Source organism: Sycon ciliatum, chromosome 9 (assembly GCF_964019385.1).
Source record: "Sycon ciliatum chromosome 9, ocSycCili1.1, whole genome shotgun sequence".
In the NCBI taxonomy this organism is placed as follows: domain Eukaryota; kingdom Metazoa; phylum Porifera; class Calcarea; order Leucosolenida; family Sycettidae; genus Sycon; species Sycon ciliatum.
This window is the reverse complement of record NC_088651.1, coordinates 9,427,826-9,445,628: the sequence shown is the minus strand read 5'-3', so window position 1 is coordinate 9,445,628 and position 17,803 is coordinate 9,427,826. Positions and strand designations below refer to the sequence as shown.

The following is a 17,803-nucleotide window of genomic DNA, read 5'->3' as shown; positions in this document are numbered from 1 at the left end:
TATGGCATTGCTACAGCTAGTAGTACATGTATATGTGCATGATATGGCATTGCTACAGCTAGTAGTACAGGTAGGCGTTAAGACACACTACACTACACTGCACGCGTCAGGGACACATACCTGTTCACTATAAACATGATAACGGGTCAATTTTGAAAGGGTTCAAACAGGGACATGGACAAGGGTTTGCTATAAGTATCACGAAATTCGCTATATGTGAGTTTGTTATGAGTGGAGTCGACTGTACTGTATATGTGTGCATAGTATCAAGGGTATATATCCCCCGTAATATACTCTCGATAGTATGGTGTTGATTATGAGTGGTATTATCTGCAGTTTTTTGGGGGGGGGGCAGGGCATAGCTTAAGGATTTCATTTAGCTCGGACAAATGTCCTTCCGTTTTGAAATCTGTCCGGACATGCCCGGACATTTTCCACAACACATTTTCAGGGTGTTTCTTCTTTTTTTTAGCAGTACTGAAGTATATTCACAATGACTCATTATGTAGACGTATCTCACACATTACTATGTACAATTCGCCAATTTATTTGTATTAGAAACTGAACTATTTTACTGACGACTAATGTATGTACAAAAAAGCGTTGCAGTCAAGAATTTTGCGAACGCGATATGCTCCTTGCAGAGAAGGTAAGTCAGTTCGAATTTGCGTCGTGCAATAGCGGCAGCACCATCGTCCATCTTGCACAGTGCCTTCGCAATTGGAGCGAATTCGAGGGCATTTCGAGCGGGACACTCTTGCCTGCGGAAAAGATTCATTCCTCGTTTATGCATCTCCGTTCCAGCATGATCCTTGAATGCTGATGTTCTCAGGTTCTTGGATCCGGTTATGAAAGCCTCGCTGAAGTTTTTACAACTGCGGACTCTGTCTACAAACTTGATGCACACGGAACACTTCAAACATTCTGCTAACAGCCGATCGTTCTTCTGCCGGTCATAAATCAGCCAGGCGGAAGTAGTCAGCTCTGCATCATTGTCCGAGATCCACTTATCGCAAGTAGCGGCCTTCACACCACGGACTTTTTTGCCCGGCGGCAAGTCCTCTGAATCTCCCTTTCGCTTTCCAGAAGACATTCTAAAAGACTATCTGCATTCCTGGTCAGTGAAAGAGTGAAAATAAAAGATGACATCTTCCTCTCAAGAGCGAACAACTGCACTGCAGTTCAACCCATCGATTCAGGTGCGAAGTCGACACCATGTACCAAAGGTCGAAAGTGTGAATTGACTGTAGCAACCGCGTTGCTACAGGCGGATTATGGTGAAGTCTACGCCTGAGGGATCGAGGCTACGGTGGAGACGTGTTAGTTGTACGATATGCAAGTCGCATTTGGCACGAAGTTCCGAAGAAAGCCCAACTCTGCATAAAAAGGTCGAAAGGTCGCTGCTCTATTTTTTCCTTTTTTGACCGGACACTATGTCCGGTGAAATTGAAAACGTCCGGTCAGTGGCCGAAAATGGCCGGAAAATGTCCGATGTCCGGCCGTTAATCTATGCCCTGGGGGGGGGGGGGGGGAGGTGGGTGGGTCAAGAAAGAAACGCCTGTTAGACGTCTCTAAGTAAATACACGAAGAGAAAAAGCTTCGTTTATGGGTGGGTGGGTCAAGGGGAGTTTCATTTTGAAAAATATTGATATGTGAGACATCAAGGTATTCTTGCTGTCAAGTCCATCTATTTTTCGTTCGGGGGGGGGGGGGAGGGTCGTAACTAAACTTTTTTTCGTTTCTTGAAAATTATCGATAATGCCGGATAGCTCCTTCTGGACATTTCAGAGTTACGGACCATTCCAAGTTACAGGCGGTGTGTGGTCTGGGACCGCCCGGAAAAGAGAGGTACAATGTATGAGTGTGAAGTCGGCATGGAAACAAGCTTGAAATCTAAAAGAAATCAATAGTTAGGATTCAGCAAATTGAAAGAACCCTTATAAGCAGATACCGTAATTTCCGGAGGGTAAGCCGCACAGAGGTCTAAGCCGCACCCCCCCCCCCCCCCCCCTCTCCCCGTCGGGTCCAATATTTGTAGTGTTGTTGACATTCGGTATAAAAGCCGCACATCAGACTGAGGCTGTGTTTACATGAGAGTTTACAACCCGGGTCAAGTCCAGCCCGGGTTGAAAGTCTGTATGATAGACGAAATAGGTGAGCGTTAACATGAACACAGTTGACACTCAAATACTGATCTGCCGCCAAAATTCCACTTCTAGAGTCCTGTATGGTCACTTGAATACTTTCGCGCGAAATTTGCAGGTGCAGTGCTATTCAAATATGGCGCAAGATACGCACAGAAGTACGTTTGTACGATTTTCTCTTTTTTCCCTTACTCATACCAAGAGTACATAACCCCCAAGAGTGTGCAACTCCAGCTATGGGGTCTGCGGCAGAACTTCACATCGCGTGCCGAACCATTACACATTATTTGCACCCTTTGCATGATAGATGCAGAGTTGCACTGCTTTGGGTTCAACTCTCTTGTGGCCACCTTGCACTGTTTGCCAGCGTAACCTTTTGAACCATGTCACGTGATGTGAAGTTCTGCCGTCGCAAAAACTGCATAGAGGCTATGCAGGCAGTTGCACACTCCTGGGGTAATGTACTTTTTTTGCTCATACCTATGTCACGTATGTCCAGTCGGAGAAACGTGGTCATTGATATCTCACAGCGAACTACTTATAGCTGCTAAGCACCATAAGACATCATCAGTGGAATGTCCAGCACAGAATCCACTCTGGGTATTCGATACAAACCTATTCACAAGACCGCTTATTCAACGCAGTACGATCAATGACAGGACTTTGCGTAGTACGGTTGGATGCACAATGGGGCGGAAGGTCGAGACAGGTCCCGATGCCTTTCCTGGATGTTGCAAGAGAATCACTGACCCAAGGCCAATACTCCTCACGGGATACTTTGTTGGGTGGCTGAATTTAAGATCCATGTAATCTTGCCATGTACCACGGGCAGCGGGGCGTACTTGGCACTCACCGGGGTTTTTGTCAAGGCCAGTAGCGCCTCCATTATTGTGTCTCTCCGCTGCAGAAGTCATCTCTGCTTGGGAAATCGTCAGGCGAAGTCCTGGGTAGCCAATGTCAGCTGGGAAGGGGGGGGGGGCATTGCCACCCTACCGTGTTTCCACCCCAATACATAGCTTCTGCTGCTTCTTACACTGCTCTATCACTTGGCCTTGTTGGGTCTGCGCTGGCGTTAGCCTAAATGGGTTGCGAATAATGATGTATGACACAGGAAGCAAGAAGTCATTTGGCTCTGCCCTCACGCTGTTGAACACTTTTGAAAGTACCGTAAAGTACCGCCAGAGCGCCCCACCATCTCGTCCTTTCGTGGTCGTATTGTGGAGGTGATCTCCTGCCTGTTGGTCATACAACACGAACCTTGTACACATATAACGCGTTGTGCAGTCAATCCGTACTCAATTTACCTTCAAGCGGACACAAGCTCCACACAAAATCAGCAAAGTGTGACTTTAGTATACTAAGGTTCTCACACCGTACAAACTTCGTTTCACTCTGCCATTCGATTTTCCTTTCCCTGGCTGTAAAACCAAGATGGGGCGCTATCGCGAGCCGGGGCGCTCTGGTAGTACTTTACGATACATGTATTAGCAACTTGACTTGCAGTGCTGTTGCCAGAACTACTCTAAGAGACAGTGCTCTTATAGTATAGTGTCGACTATCCACACCACTCGGGGTGCGGGCTGTCTCTAGGGGGTTAGGATGAGAAGACTGTTTGGATAAGGGAGCAGTCACACATCTATCTAAAACATGCAAATTCCCGCATGTTTTCATCATTTTTCTTTCTCTTTGGCTGTATAGCAGAGACTAGGCGCACTTCAGCTCCTTACAATGACACTATCGTTGTACATTTTGACTCCAAACTGTTGTAATACATATTGTGCATCGCTTGAATGGTGCTCCGAGTGGGGGAAATCAGCAATAATCTCGAAAAAGCTGCTATGATCGAGCCCAATCCGGATACTCGATCATCCGGATAGTGGACGTCCAGGTAATCGGCATTCTACTGTATTCTTTAAAAACTAGAAGCCCTTCATGTGCCCCAGGTCACCAGTAGAGGCTTGGCTATTCTTATAACTCTTGATCAGGGTCACTATTAGAGACTGGGCTATTCATTACGATGTTGTATTCTGATGTGGTGTGTTTGGCGGATATGTTTGTGTTTGATGTGCCTCACAGTTATGGCAGCGGTGGATGTCAACCGGATCTTTCAGTACGCTATGGAGGATAAAGTGGAGGAGCTACAAGCAGAGATACTTGAAGATGGTGTTCTCAAAAAAGAAATCAAATTGCGAAATTTGGGTTTGAGCGGACCATTGTTGGTATGCAGAACTTTAGAATTGTGCTACAATCTGTCTGTATGGGCAAGTGCTGTCGCATGAGTGTCAGGCTGAGTGTGTGTACTTGGTCCGGCTCATCGCAATTGTCGCTTATCTCCCACTCGCTTTTTGACAGGTAAAACCCAGTCCAATCACGATATCTAACTTACTTTTGCTTGGGCGGTTGTGATGGCAAGATCAAATGAGGCACCAAAGAATAAATGATCGCGACTAGCGCTTTGAATCGCGATGCGTTCGACTTTTTTGGGAAGTGGAAACCTGGCCTTTCACTGTCTGTGTTGCCAAATGCCAAGTGCAGCGACCCGAAGACCGGAACTGTAGCAGGGGCAACTGACATCCTGGATCGCGTGACAGGCACGCGTGCACGGCAGAGGAGTAGATCTACGAGTATGAGCGTCATGCTGATGAAGAAAGGTGTTTTCGATCCGATGCGCGCATGCGAGGGACGTTTTGTTTGTTCCATTTGTTCCTTCGTGGACCTGGCAGCAGCATTACAAGAATCGTCTCAGCGTATCCAGTGGAGCGTATGACAGCTGTCTGGAGAGGCATGTGTGCGGCATTCGAAGGCTCTGTTGAAAAACACTGTGGTGACACACAGGTAACACTGCCCACGATTCCTTCAAGGACCGAAGTGACAGACACAACTGTTCCTTTCCCATTGCTGCCATACGACAGGCTGACAAAGTAAGAGATACTCTACCAGTCTACGCCAGCAGCTAGACACCATCAATCTAGTGTCAGCTCATGTAACGGCAGCTCGAGTGATGGAGAGTTGAATGAACTCTGGACCTGTAAGAGTGTGAGTGCAAAAACGCGCTCCTTCGCTGATTTGTTTCGAGCGTTTTTGCTTACCTTGCTTCCCTTCTATGACTCGCTTCACCTGATTCCATGGCTGAATTATTTTTCTTGTCGCGGAGAGTATTCATGTGTCATGCTTCCTCACTATGCCTATTGAAAATTTCACAGAGCGGCAACAAAACGCCTGTTCTTAGTGGCGATAGATAAGCGACAATTGCGATGAGCCGGACCAAGTATGTGTTTATGTGTGCGTGCGTGCGTGCGTGCGTGTGTGTGTGTGTGTGTGTGTGTGTGTGTGTGTGTGTGTGCGTGCGTGTGTGTGTGTGCGTGTGTGTGTGTGTGTGTATGTGCGCGCATATACTGTATGTCGACAAATTTTCGGCCCATTCAAATTTCGGCCTCCCAGGGCATCAAATTTTCAGCCTGTCCTGCTGTCGCCTGTATACACTGTCACACTGAACTTTGCAAAACAAATTTTCGGTCAAACATGACCAGGCCGAAAATAGCCGGAAATAAATATGCGCCGAATATTATTACAGTACGTGTGTGTGTGTGTGTGAAAAAGAGAGAGAGAGAGTGTGTGTGTGTGTGTGTGTGTGTGTGTGCGTGCGTGTGCACATGTATATGTGTGCAAGGGTGTGTGCGTGTGTGTGTGTGTGTGTGTGTGTGTGTGTGTGTCCCTTGTACTGGTGGGGGACGGTTTGCCTTTTCGAGCTTCAATTTTTCTCTGTCCTAAACCTTTCAGTGGGCTCTCTCCCAGCCAAAGGCAGCCTTCCCCGGGCCGCCTCAAGGCTAGCAAATCGCTTTCAACGAGGGGACCGACACAGCTAAAGGACGGGGCGACGTTTGATGCCGTCACCTTTGACGGCGCCCTTCATCATCAGTCGCGGAGGTTTGACAAGCCCCCGAGTGGATTCCATCACTCGCCATGAAATTTGTTGAAGAGAGGAGAGAGAGAAGGGGACGCCACCTGTTGTGTTTTGGATGCTGGATCGTCAGATACCAGGTGGAGCAAGACGAAGCCATTGAGACGGCAATCGTTTCTGGCCAAGTAGTCGAAAACAAAACAAAAATGATCGTTTAGTTTCGGAACTAGAGAGGTATGCTATCGCGGCAGCAGGCCTGCAGGGAACTCACTGGTTTGGACCGGAAAGCTACGTCGTGGACGGTGTCTCTATTCTCAACTCTAGCTGTCCATCTCCTGGCGCAGATGACTCTCGCCGCCGTGGAGAAGTAGTCGCAATTGTTTTGGATTGTTGCGCTGCGGGTGCCTGGAGGGTGGGTGGCTGCGTCTGGAAGGCGGTGACTTCTCGTGTTGCATCGGCCTGCTTACAGCTCGGTCTCGTTGATGGGTCACCTAAGAGTTCCACTCTGATCTGTGCCTACTTAAGCAGCTAGTCGTACTGTGAAAGAAAAATTTCTTTGACGATCTCCAAAGTGTTTTGTACGACGTTCCACCATCTAATTGTTGTATCGTACTGTTCGATTTCAACGCACGCGTCGGTTCAGGACAATGGGGCGATGAGTGGCCCGATGTGCGAGTCACTCACAGGTATAACAACATGAATACATCAGGAGCTGAGCTACTGGCATTTGCTGCATTCAATCAATTGTGTACAGTCCGTATCGCCTATAAGGTTGGCGGCTATAGTAATATACCGGCTATAGCGATCAATTTCTCAAATTGATTTTCTTTTGCTATAACTAAGTATACACAGTTATCGCGTATAGTAATAATCCTCTATAGTAAGATATCGCCTATAGTGATCAAATTCTTATTTCAAAAGACCTTTATTACATTATTTTGCATTGGTTATAGTGATTGATGTAAAATCAAGTGGTGTCAGAGGAGAACAGGATGTTAGTAGTCACTGTAACGTCTTCATGAAGAACTACTTGTCCAGTGTTGTTTGGTGAGTTCTGCTTGTACACGTTGACCCAACATGCCTCCATCATGAGGAAATGCTGATGTTGTGTGTCAGGAGCTGTAGCCAGCTATGCAGTGCGTACATGATGTATGTGCAAGGCGCGCTGAGTCATTTGACACCCCGCTCGCATACATAGCATGCAGTATCAGTCATAGTTATAATCGCTTATAGTGATGAAATGCTCCAAATCAAACACCAACGCTATCGGCGATACTGACTGTATATGCAACACCTGTTTCCCTAAACGGAACATTTTTAAACAGACCTGGCAGCACCTAGCCTCCTAGGCACGCTGCAGTGGCACTGCATAGATTCCATACTTGTGCGGCAGGACGACCGCCATCTATGTACATAAGTGGCTGTCATAAGGAGTGCTGAATGCGGCAGCGACTTTCAGCTGCTGTAATATGGCTATGCAGCTGCAGTCGCCGGTGTGGCGCGGAGCGCAGAGCAAAGGTAGTGTCGAGCGCCAGTTTGATGTCGCACAGCTAAATGATCATCGCATGTCTTCCCATGAAGATCCTACGTCTACCGATATATATACCCCCGGTGGATTGAATGTGCTGTTTTAAAAGGACCTCCGCTCACGAGACCTTGAAGCGGACAGGTACAGAGTTGTATGTGATTCTCGCCCAGACTGGAGGTTGGCTTACACCTCGGACGCCCCAGATATCCCCATACCCGCACCGGTGACTTGCTGCGTAAGCTCCTGGCACTAGGCGTGTCAGGGCGACCTTTCCAGACGACCTTGCCAGGCACAACTGCACGGTTGAATGGCAGAAGCAAGTTTCAGAGCAGAAAGGTACATGTCAGTGACCTCGGTGTCATCTTTGGTTCGGGAGCGGTGGTTTCTTGGCTGTGCATTGTTACCCCACTATTATCCCATGTCCAGCGCCGATCGCATCATCTGCTGCTGCCACCATTGCTACTACACCTCAAAGTTGCTGCAAATGTTCACTGTAACATTTGCAATCTAGAGACGCAATCGTCATTGCTGTTTGATGCTCTGCAATCGTCCAACAGCAAGAAAACGGGATAAGTTCCCGCATATATATGTATGTGCTCTCGTCGTTTACCACTGGTCTTGCATCTGCAGTGCTAGCAGGTGGTGTGCTTCTTCTCCCTTTGCTGCCCGTCTGGAGCCCACTTGACCCTAGTGATAGTGGCTCTACAGGACTGGGCAGGTGTGTGTGTGTGTGTGTGTGTGTGTGTGTGTGTGTGTGTGAGTGCGTGCATGCGTGTGTGCGCGCGTGCGTGTGTGCGTGTGCGTGGTGTAATGCTGAGTGTGGAGAGGAAGGTTTGCTTTTTGTGAGCTCCTTCTTCAGGATGTTGTAGCCACCCTAAGCAGCCGTGTGGTGTAGACCAGGCCATGGTTGTGGTGGCCCACTAGGTAGCCGTGCAAGTTGCCTGGTGGATTTCGAACAACACGCTGCACAAGACGAGTGGAGCGGTATTTTGAATTTGAATTTTCGAAATGGTGGCGAAAAGAAGGAGTGTCGGGAAAGGGAACGTTCTGGCTGCTCTGACGTGGAATGTTCGCTCTCTGGTGGAGGATAGTGAGGACGTTAAGACTTGTAGAGGACGTACATCTGTCGGTGACGGGCCTGTCGACAGGAAGCTCGATATTCTTTCAAACGAACTACGCAATTTCGATCTCGATGTGGCTGGTGTACAGGAGACATGCTGGTTTTGGGAACTACGTTTGGCCTGTCAGTGGTGGTGGCGTTTTTCTCCACTCTGGACGTGCCTTGCCCGGCGAAGGTGAGCCTAGACGACGGAATGAAGGCATGGGAATATTGTTGAATGCGAAGGCGACCGAGTTGTGGCGGCGCAGTGGCGAGGAATGGAAAGCTATCAGTTTGCGCATTGTAACTGCACGGATTCTAGTCGGAGCGAAGGGCTACAAGATACGACAGGGTAGCAATCTCAAGCTTCTTCGTGACAGTCGTCAGCACCTACGCTCCAACAAGCCAGGCCACCCCGGCAGTCAATGATCATTTCTTCAGTGATCTACAGTCAGTTATGAGCACAGTCGATTCTGGCGATATTCTGCTACTCTTAGCGGATTTCAATGCTCGTGTTGGTTCATCATGCGACCTGATGTTTGGTGATGTTGCTCGTTTCGATGACATGCGTGGCGACGGTGATGGCTGGAGTCGTGTGCGTGGGCGGTATGGCTTTGGATTCTGCAATGAGGCTGGGGAAAACTTCCTGTCGGTTTGCACAATCGATGATCTGTCCAAAAATAATAAAAATTTGGATTTTTGAGTAATAGTGTATAACTGTGTGAAACAAGAAGTTGCTACAGTGGAGTCTGCACATCCTTAGGAACATGATCTGTCCATCATGAATACTTGGGTCAGGAAGAAGAAACGTAAACATGGAACTTGCGTACACCCAGCAACTCGGAACGAACATTTAATAGATTACATCGTTATGTGCTCTGTCCAGCATTGTTATTGCCGGGACGTGTCATGCACGGAGCGCTGTGTTGGACGGATCATTTCTAGGTTTGCACCAGACTTGTACTCGATTTCGTCCTGCTTAAGACACAGTCCAACAAGCGGAGGAAGCCCTGTGCCGCGTGCTTGGGCTACAGAGCGGTGACGTCCGAGAGTCGTTTCGTAAGGAGATAGAGAATGCCTGCGAACATGCTCCTGACATAGATGAGAATCGCAATGTCAAGGAGGCCTGGGACGCTGCATGTACTGATATTCAAGGTGTTGCATCTAGGGTGCTGGGCCACAGCAAACGCAGACAGCCCGACTGGTTTCTGGAGAGCCAATCAATCTTGGAGCACTTGATTGAGAAGAAGCAGTTGATACATGAGCGTATGCTTGCCAACGATAGTGCCTCAACGCGAAGGGAATTCCAGGCTGCCCAAAAGTCAGTCAACCGAGAGGTGGATTGCAGATGTCGCTACCGATGCAGAGAACGCGCAAAAGGATGGTTGCACGCACTGGAAATCCATCAGGAACTGCAGAGAGTACATTCTGGGAGACAACCGGTTACCATATCAGCGGTTTACAATCAAGGTGTTTTAACGTCCAGCCCTGACAGTGTCAGGGATTGCTGGAGTCACCACTTTGCGCAGGTGTTCACCATTGTTAGTAATGTTGATATCACTGTGTTACAGAGTATACCTACTGAGGAGTCACGTGTGAGTCTAGATCTCCCTCCAGATTTCGACGAGGTGATGTGTGCAATGCGGGGACTTAACATGAGTACAGCTGCGGGGGAGTCTAAGATGGCTCCAGAGTTCCTTCGCTACGGCGGGGAAGGCTTGCATCAGTGTATATCTAATATTGTTCAGGCGGTGAGGTTGAGCGGTTCAGTACCTCCTGAGTAGCGTGATGCGGAGATTGTCACGATTCCAAAGCAAGGAGACCTTCGCCGATGTGACAATTGGCGTGGCATACGTCTTCTGGACGTTGTTGGGAAGTTGTTTACTTGTGTCATCCAGGTTTGTCTAATGAAAACTGGCAGAGGACAACTTGCTAGAGTCGCAGTGTGGTTTTTGGAAGGGCCGTGGTTCCTTCGACATGATGTTTGTGACTCGCCAGCTTTTGGAGAAATCCATCGAGCATACCTCGCAGCTGTACGTCCTGTTTGCCGACCACAGAAAGGCGTATGATTCAATTCCCCATCATGCGTTGTGGCTGGTCTTGGAGAGAGTTGGTGTGCCGCAGCATATGCTTGGCTTAATCCATAGTCTCAACAACGGCATGGAGGCCAGGGTGTGCGTTGCTGGAGGGCTAACAGATGCCATCTCTGTGGCCAATGGTCTCCGGCAGAGCTGTACCCTGGCACCTTGTGGGAGAACTGGAGCTATCTAGTCTCTCTATCACCCCTCTTCACCCAACACAACACACCAGCGCAAACGGCAGCCTCTTGGTGGAAATGTATGAATCACGAAAAATGCAAGTTGGAAAAGGAGAGAGAACAAGAAAAGAACAACAAGAACACAAAGTCACGAGCACTTTGGCCAGGAAAAGACACGTCTAAAACATGGCGTCCAACATGGCGGCAGAGCAACCGATAGAGGCCCGTCGTGGCTGAAGCTGCTATTGCAGCGACAGCCATCACGGCCACCATTGAATGCAGAAAATAGATCAGAAAACGAAGTCGAGCAACAGCAACTCGAACGAAGCAAAGAAAACAACAAGACTACGCGCAGCAAGCAAAGGCATAGCGATGACATCATTAGTCACGCGTGAACACAGAATCTAGCATGCGCATGCAGCCTTGCAGGCGCTGGCGAAATAAATAATGAAGTCAAGACACAAATAAATAACACAACGATCGACGAGCGATCGTTGCAGGAAAACAATTACAATTCAAATATACTACTTCAAGGAAAGATGAGAAGTGAAACGACTAGCACTAGAAGAAATAGAATAGAATATAGAACAAGGACAATGGAAGCGGACTACGGATGAAGCTACAATGAGGTAAGAGGCATGACACACTGATGACAGATGTCACCACAACAAATACATAATCGTAATGTTTGTCTACACACACATTGTATCGTCACACTACACACATTGTCATATTGTCACACCTCCCCCTGGTGACATCACGTCAACAGTTAACTACGGTAACGAACAGGAGGAACGAGACCAGCACGGTTGCGAAGACGATGACCACCAACTTGAAGTGGTTGGGCTGGCACATCAGAATCAGAATCACTAGTACTTGAAGCACATGCATCATTATACTCAGGCACACTCACACTTGACGGCTTAATTAGATCAATATTGACAGTCTTCATCGAATGTCGACCATTAGTGTCACGAACAATTACAACAGTTGATGGAGACAAGACACTATCAACTGTCCATCCCGACTCGTACGGCGCTGTTCGCTTCTGGCGGCGATCTCCCTGCCGCAACATCACCGTGGAACCAACACTGTAGGGGTTCACACACCCAACAGGCTGAACAAAATCAGCAGAGGACAACTCACTTTCTACGTAGTCTCGCACAACAGCCGCTTTACTACACAAGCTATCCACCCATGCACTGGGGGACATGTCACAACGCTCATCGTCCACAATCAAGCCATGAGGGACCCAGCCACACATGGCTTCACTTGGGGAAACACCAAGCGCAGAGTGGGGACGAATACGATAATAGTACAATAATACATTCAAAGCAGACACCCAATCGTCGGATTCGTGCACAATCTTGCGAATTAAAGTCAGCAAAGTCCGGTTAAAACGCTCTACACCACCTTGACTCTGCGGATGACGCACTGCGCCATGTCGCACCTCTACACCAAATGCATCATACAAAGAGGAAACTACCTGATTGACAAATTCTGTTCCATTGTCACAACGTACAACTGCTGGGGCACCCCAGCGGGAACATACATCCACAAACGCAGCTGCTACAGACGGACCATCATGGCGAACCAATGGGACCACCTCGACCCACTTAGTAAACATATCGGTACAGACAAGAACACAATGATACCGGTGGCTTCTATTTGGGCCCAACTCCAGGGTATCGAGCTGTACTACATTCCACGGACCAGATGGAATAACCGGACGTGTTGGCTCAGCAACAGGCCCACGCTTCGAATTAGCAGCAGCACACACATCACACGACTGAATCAACGACTGACAAACAACAGCCATATTTGCAAAATAACAACTCGCACGCAACAGCTTCCATGTGGTCTCCCAACTGGAATGACCGCTCACAGCATGGGCACGACACACCACTCGCTGCTGCAATGACTGAGACACAACTGGTACAACACGCACATCATTCGGCGGTACCTTCACACTACGATACAAGTAACCATCATCAGATACAGACAACTGAGACTTCAATTTCTTAAATACCGGGTCGGAAATCTCACGACCATGACGCACAGACTCAATCACACTAACAACAACAGGATCAGACTTCTGCGCATCAAGAATGTCCTGTAACACAATAGCACTCACAATCTTCGGGGGTGCAGAGACGGCAGCAACTACATCTGGCTTGGCCGATTTCTTCCAGCAGCGGATGAACAAATCTGGGACACGCGTCAGCTTGTCAGCCTTGTTCTGCTGGGACGGTACCCACTCAATGGTGACGGACAGCTTCGCGGTCGCGACAATGTCGTCGATGATGTTTAGTCGTCGGCGAACCAACACTTCGTTCAGACCGGACACCTTGACACGCCGCTCATTGTTCAGGCACGACTTCACCCAGCCGTACACGGTCTTGGAATCAGTGACAAGACGGATGTTGCTGGCATTCCATTCGACTGCCGTCGACAACCCACGGATTACTGCTTCCAATTCCGCGATGTTGATATGCTTCTTCTCGTCGGCATCGCGAAGCCAAGACTTGTCCTCCATGACTTCACCACCAACTTCGGCAACAATGCCATATGCGACATCAGACGCATCGCACCACACGGTGAGCTGCTGCTCGTTTACTGACGCATTCCACACGCCTGTGGCCGGATCCTCATCTTGGACGCGACTTGCTAGTTCGGCACAACAGGTTACCACATCATTGGGGACGTCATCATCCCAACCACCACCATCACGACACGCTAGGCGCTTCAGAAAGCTGCAGGCAGGTCGCAGCCACGAGCACACGGGATAGTGCGATACCAGTCGGCCGCACCATGAGAATACACCACGCTTGGTCAGCTTGCCACACTCGAGACTCACTCCGTCTCGACGCTTCCAACGGGTTTGACCATCTTGGCCAGTGAACAGCTGAAGTCCAAGTACTCGGGCGGAACTGGCGGGCTCAGCTGGCTTCGTCCGCAGGCCATAGCGCTCGAGGGTATCCGCAACAGCCTTTGTCTGCGGTTTCGGGACGTACAGATCGTCAACGTAATTGTCAACACCATCGTGATCTCGCGTGCACCACTTGACTATCACGTCCATGAACTTCGGTGCAACACTTAACCCGAAAGCCATGCGGGTCATCACGTACAGCTTTCCCCTCCATTTCACACACTGATACCGCAGCAACTCAGGTGACATACGGACTTGCAAATAGGCCTTTCGAATATCCAACATCTCATACTCGTTGGCATCGTGCGTACGCCACTCACGCAACTTCTCGCCACACACGGAGGCATCCATACCGGGCTGAGAAACGAGGGCACGGTTCAGCGCACGGTAGTCGAGGCAAGGCCTAACAGGTGTAGTAGGCTTGTGCTCCTGGCTGACCGCAAGCCATGGTAGAATTGCAGCAGGAGCTCCGTGTACCTCTTCATCATGCTCGATGAGCCATCCGTTACCGATCCAGGAGTCCACTTCATGCTGGAACAGCTTCTCCTGATCATCGCTAAGTTTCCGGGGGTACTCCCCAATGCCGCTGCCGATGCGTCCGGTAGGTGGCTTGTCGTCCTTCCACCTCCATGCTGCCTGCCAACACTGCTCATCTGCTAGCCACTTTATCTGACCATCCTCGACAGATAGCGTCACGTCCTCACCGTCTTGCACCACGCTAACATGCCGAGACGGGTGCTGATCCGGCGACTGCCGAGCATCACTAACGACAGACGACACAGGCTCAGGGTTACTGGCGGTTGACGAACCAAACAACACGGACCGCAGATCACCTGACTCAGAGTACTGCAACCTGACGCCACCGATGGCACGGACAAGGTCAGATCCCAGCAACAGGTCAGCATTAATAACCGACAGCTCAGGAACTACAAACGCAACAACACGGGTAGGCGGCAAATTTACGGGTCCATCCAGACGACGAATCGTTAGTGAAATTGACCCAGAAATCGGCAGGGCTTCGCCATCCAGGGCGAGGAGCTTCTCCTGCTTTACCGCCGACACTTGGCTGCACATCTTAGCCGCACGTATAAAGCCAGACGACACTAGCGTGCGAGCCGACCCGGTGTCCAGCATGGCCTCTCCACGGCACCAGTCATCCGGCTTGGCCGACTCCACGTCCACATAGATCCTCGGCAAGGGGGCAGCTTCAGTGGACACCGCACACAGGCACTTGTCACTGCTACTATGCGACGTACCAGCAGCCGCCACACGTTCTGCTGCCTTGGCTTCTCGCCACTTCCTTCTCTCAGGGCACGCTGGCTTTGCATGACCAGGCTGATCACAAAAGTGGCACACTACTGGTCCACTGAAACGGGGCTTCTGCTTCTTCTTGAACTCTGGGCAGTTACGCTGGACATGCCCAGGCTGGTTACAGTTATAGCAGACAACAGTACTGCGAGCTGGTCGGTGTACACCTCCACTGTAACTACTGGTACTGGCACTAGCAGAAACGCTCTGGCTGAACCTGCTCGTGTACCGAGCATCGGTCTCACTGGCTCTGAGCGCACGCACACGCTCTAGACACGCAGGTATCGTCAGCTCTTGGCCAGCCAGTGACATTCTCAGCTGGCGGCCAAATTCGGGCTGTAGGCCAGCGATCAGTTGCTCGATCACGATCGGATCCTTGCTGGCGGTACCACCCGGTTTGTGCCCCGACAGCGCTGCATAACGCTGCAAATCGGCCACATACGCGTCGACACTTTCATCCACACGCAAACAACGGCGCTTGAACAAATCATACGCTCTGGACGGCGTCACACTGAACGCACTCACTAAAACTTTCTTGACCTCTGCTTGTTTGCTTTTGTCACTCTCTGCCATACGAGAAAACACTCGAAATGCATCGCCCTGCAAATATAAAGGCAGATGTTGCATGCGTGCATCTTCGTCGGACCATTCCTTGGCAGTGGCCAAAACTAAAAACTTTGCCCAGAATTCCTCTAGGTCTTCACCATCCTTGCCAGAAAACGGCTGGACAAGATACTTGGTAGACATGATTCACTCGAGTATTCCACGAACACACAGTAGGAACACACAGTAGGAACTCACAGTAGGAACTCACAGTAAGAACTCTCGTCTCACAAAATAAATAAATCACTACGACACTCGTACTCCGAAAACACTTTCCCGACTCTTTCCCGGCTCTGTCCCGGGTTTCGGCACCACAAAGTTGTGGGAGAACTGGAGCTATCTAGTCTCTCTATCACCCCTCTTCACCCAACACAACACACCAGCGCAAACGGCAGCCTCTTGGTGGAAATGTATGAATCACGAAAAATGCAAGTTGGAAAAGGAGAGAGAACAAGAAAAGAACAACAAGAACACAAAGTCACGAGCACTTTGGCCAGGAAAAGACGGGTAGGACTAAAGGGACAAGCTTATCTATTTTTGCGGATTTTCTTTCATAAAAAATAAACGTCACAGGCTGCTCTTCGGAGGTGTCCGCGTCCCAGCGGTCCGGGCAAGCGACCGCATCTCAGTGGGACACTTGTCCGTGACCTTTGTGCTGGAATCTGTGCGAGAGCCTTTCCAGGGACTACACACCTGGGTACCGGGTATGGACAAATCCCTGGTGTTGCTCCTTTTTTGTTCCTTTCCTTTTTATTTGTTTTTGCTGAGAAAGAAACGTTGCTGCATGACAAGCTTTCTGTTCACGCCAGCGCCTTTGGCATTTTCTCTAGTAACATTGCTGGCTGATAATGGTCATTGCTCGTGATGCCAATGGTGAAGAGAAGCTGGGTTTCTCTCGGCTTGCCATTTGAAACTTCCTGACTCTGAAAATGTAGCTTGAACTAAGAGCTCCAAGTATCAAGTTTAGTTTTTCGTTGTGCCAGACCTATTGTTAGAAGCTGCAGAGATGAAGAGCAAGGGCCTAGCCTAGGGAGGCGTTGGATTAATGCCAATAATGGTGTTTATGGCCCTGAAGACGCCAGCGGTTTTCACTTGTCAGGAGGACAGCCAAGTTGGAGCAGGCAGATGACAGATTATTTGAGTATTTATAGCAGATCGTCTCAGCACCTCATGGTTACTAGTATGTGACAAATGCCTCTTATTGCTAGTCTGCATTAGAGCATAGCAGAATTGATCATGTCACAAGTAGTTACAAGACTTGATGTCCTACGATTATGCTCAGATCATGTAGCAACTTCACGGGAATATTCGTCCTGCCACTGTGCGCTCTCCCAGAATTGCATGCAGAAGTTACATGCCTGTCACAGTGTGCAATGGACAACGCCTTTGCATTGCTTATGGATGCAAGCGGATGGAGTGTAGACCAGATGAGAGAAAGTGATCCGGATATTCAACTAGCTTGGACTGCCATAATTAATTGGCCAGATGCCTGGACCATCTGAACATTGCTCCGAACCAATCCACAGAAACAATACCCACACAGGAAGCCAAATGATAAACCCATTCAGCAGCTATCGAACCTTTCATCAAAACGTAATGCAGTGCATGCCTACTACTACTACTCAAATGAGATCAACGGATGCCACATGCAGATACAACGTGGAGGCTCAGTATTTTCAAGAACACAGTGCAGTCTAGACAACTAGAACAACGGGTCTTGCACCTAATGTCCCTGATTTGCTTGCCGTATTTAGGTCCTTGCAATTCTCCAAAGGTTATGTACCACAGTATGAGATATATGAGGGATCCCGGCAGCATGATAGATCCATCGGTACGTGAAATTCTCCTGGCCGTTTGTGTGTGGTTATAGTGGTACAGGACATGTGATGTACGCCTGTTTGGTCGCTCACACATGATCCATTACCAGCATTGGTTACACTTTATTATCAATCAATATTTGTTATGACTTACGCTGGTCTGCGTACCCACCCACTCTACTCTAAAAAGTAGAGACTCTCGCTTGCCATTAATTTA

The 17,803-nt window shown here is 49.1% G+C and overlaps 1 protein-coding gene across 1 annotated transcript in view; it reads left to right on the top strand.

The window, feature by feature from the left end:
* Window positions 1-17,803, top strand: part of LOC135825032 (ankyrin repeat domain-containing protein 54-like) — a 33,956-nt gene that overhangs the window by 1,657 nt on the left and 14,496 nt on the right. The window contains exon 2 of the mRNA XM_065337766.1: window positions 4,221-4,363. Within this exon, the coding sequence (XP_065193838.1) occupies window positions 4,223-4,363 (141 nt within the window). The 5' untranslated portion in view covers window positions 4,221-4,222. The remainder of the gene's footprint in view (window positions 1-4,220; window positions 4,364-17,803) is intronic.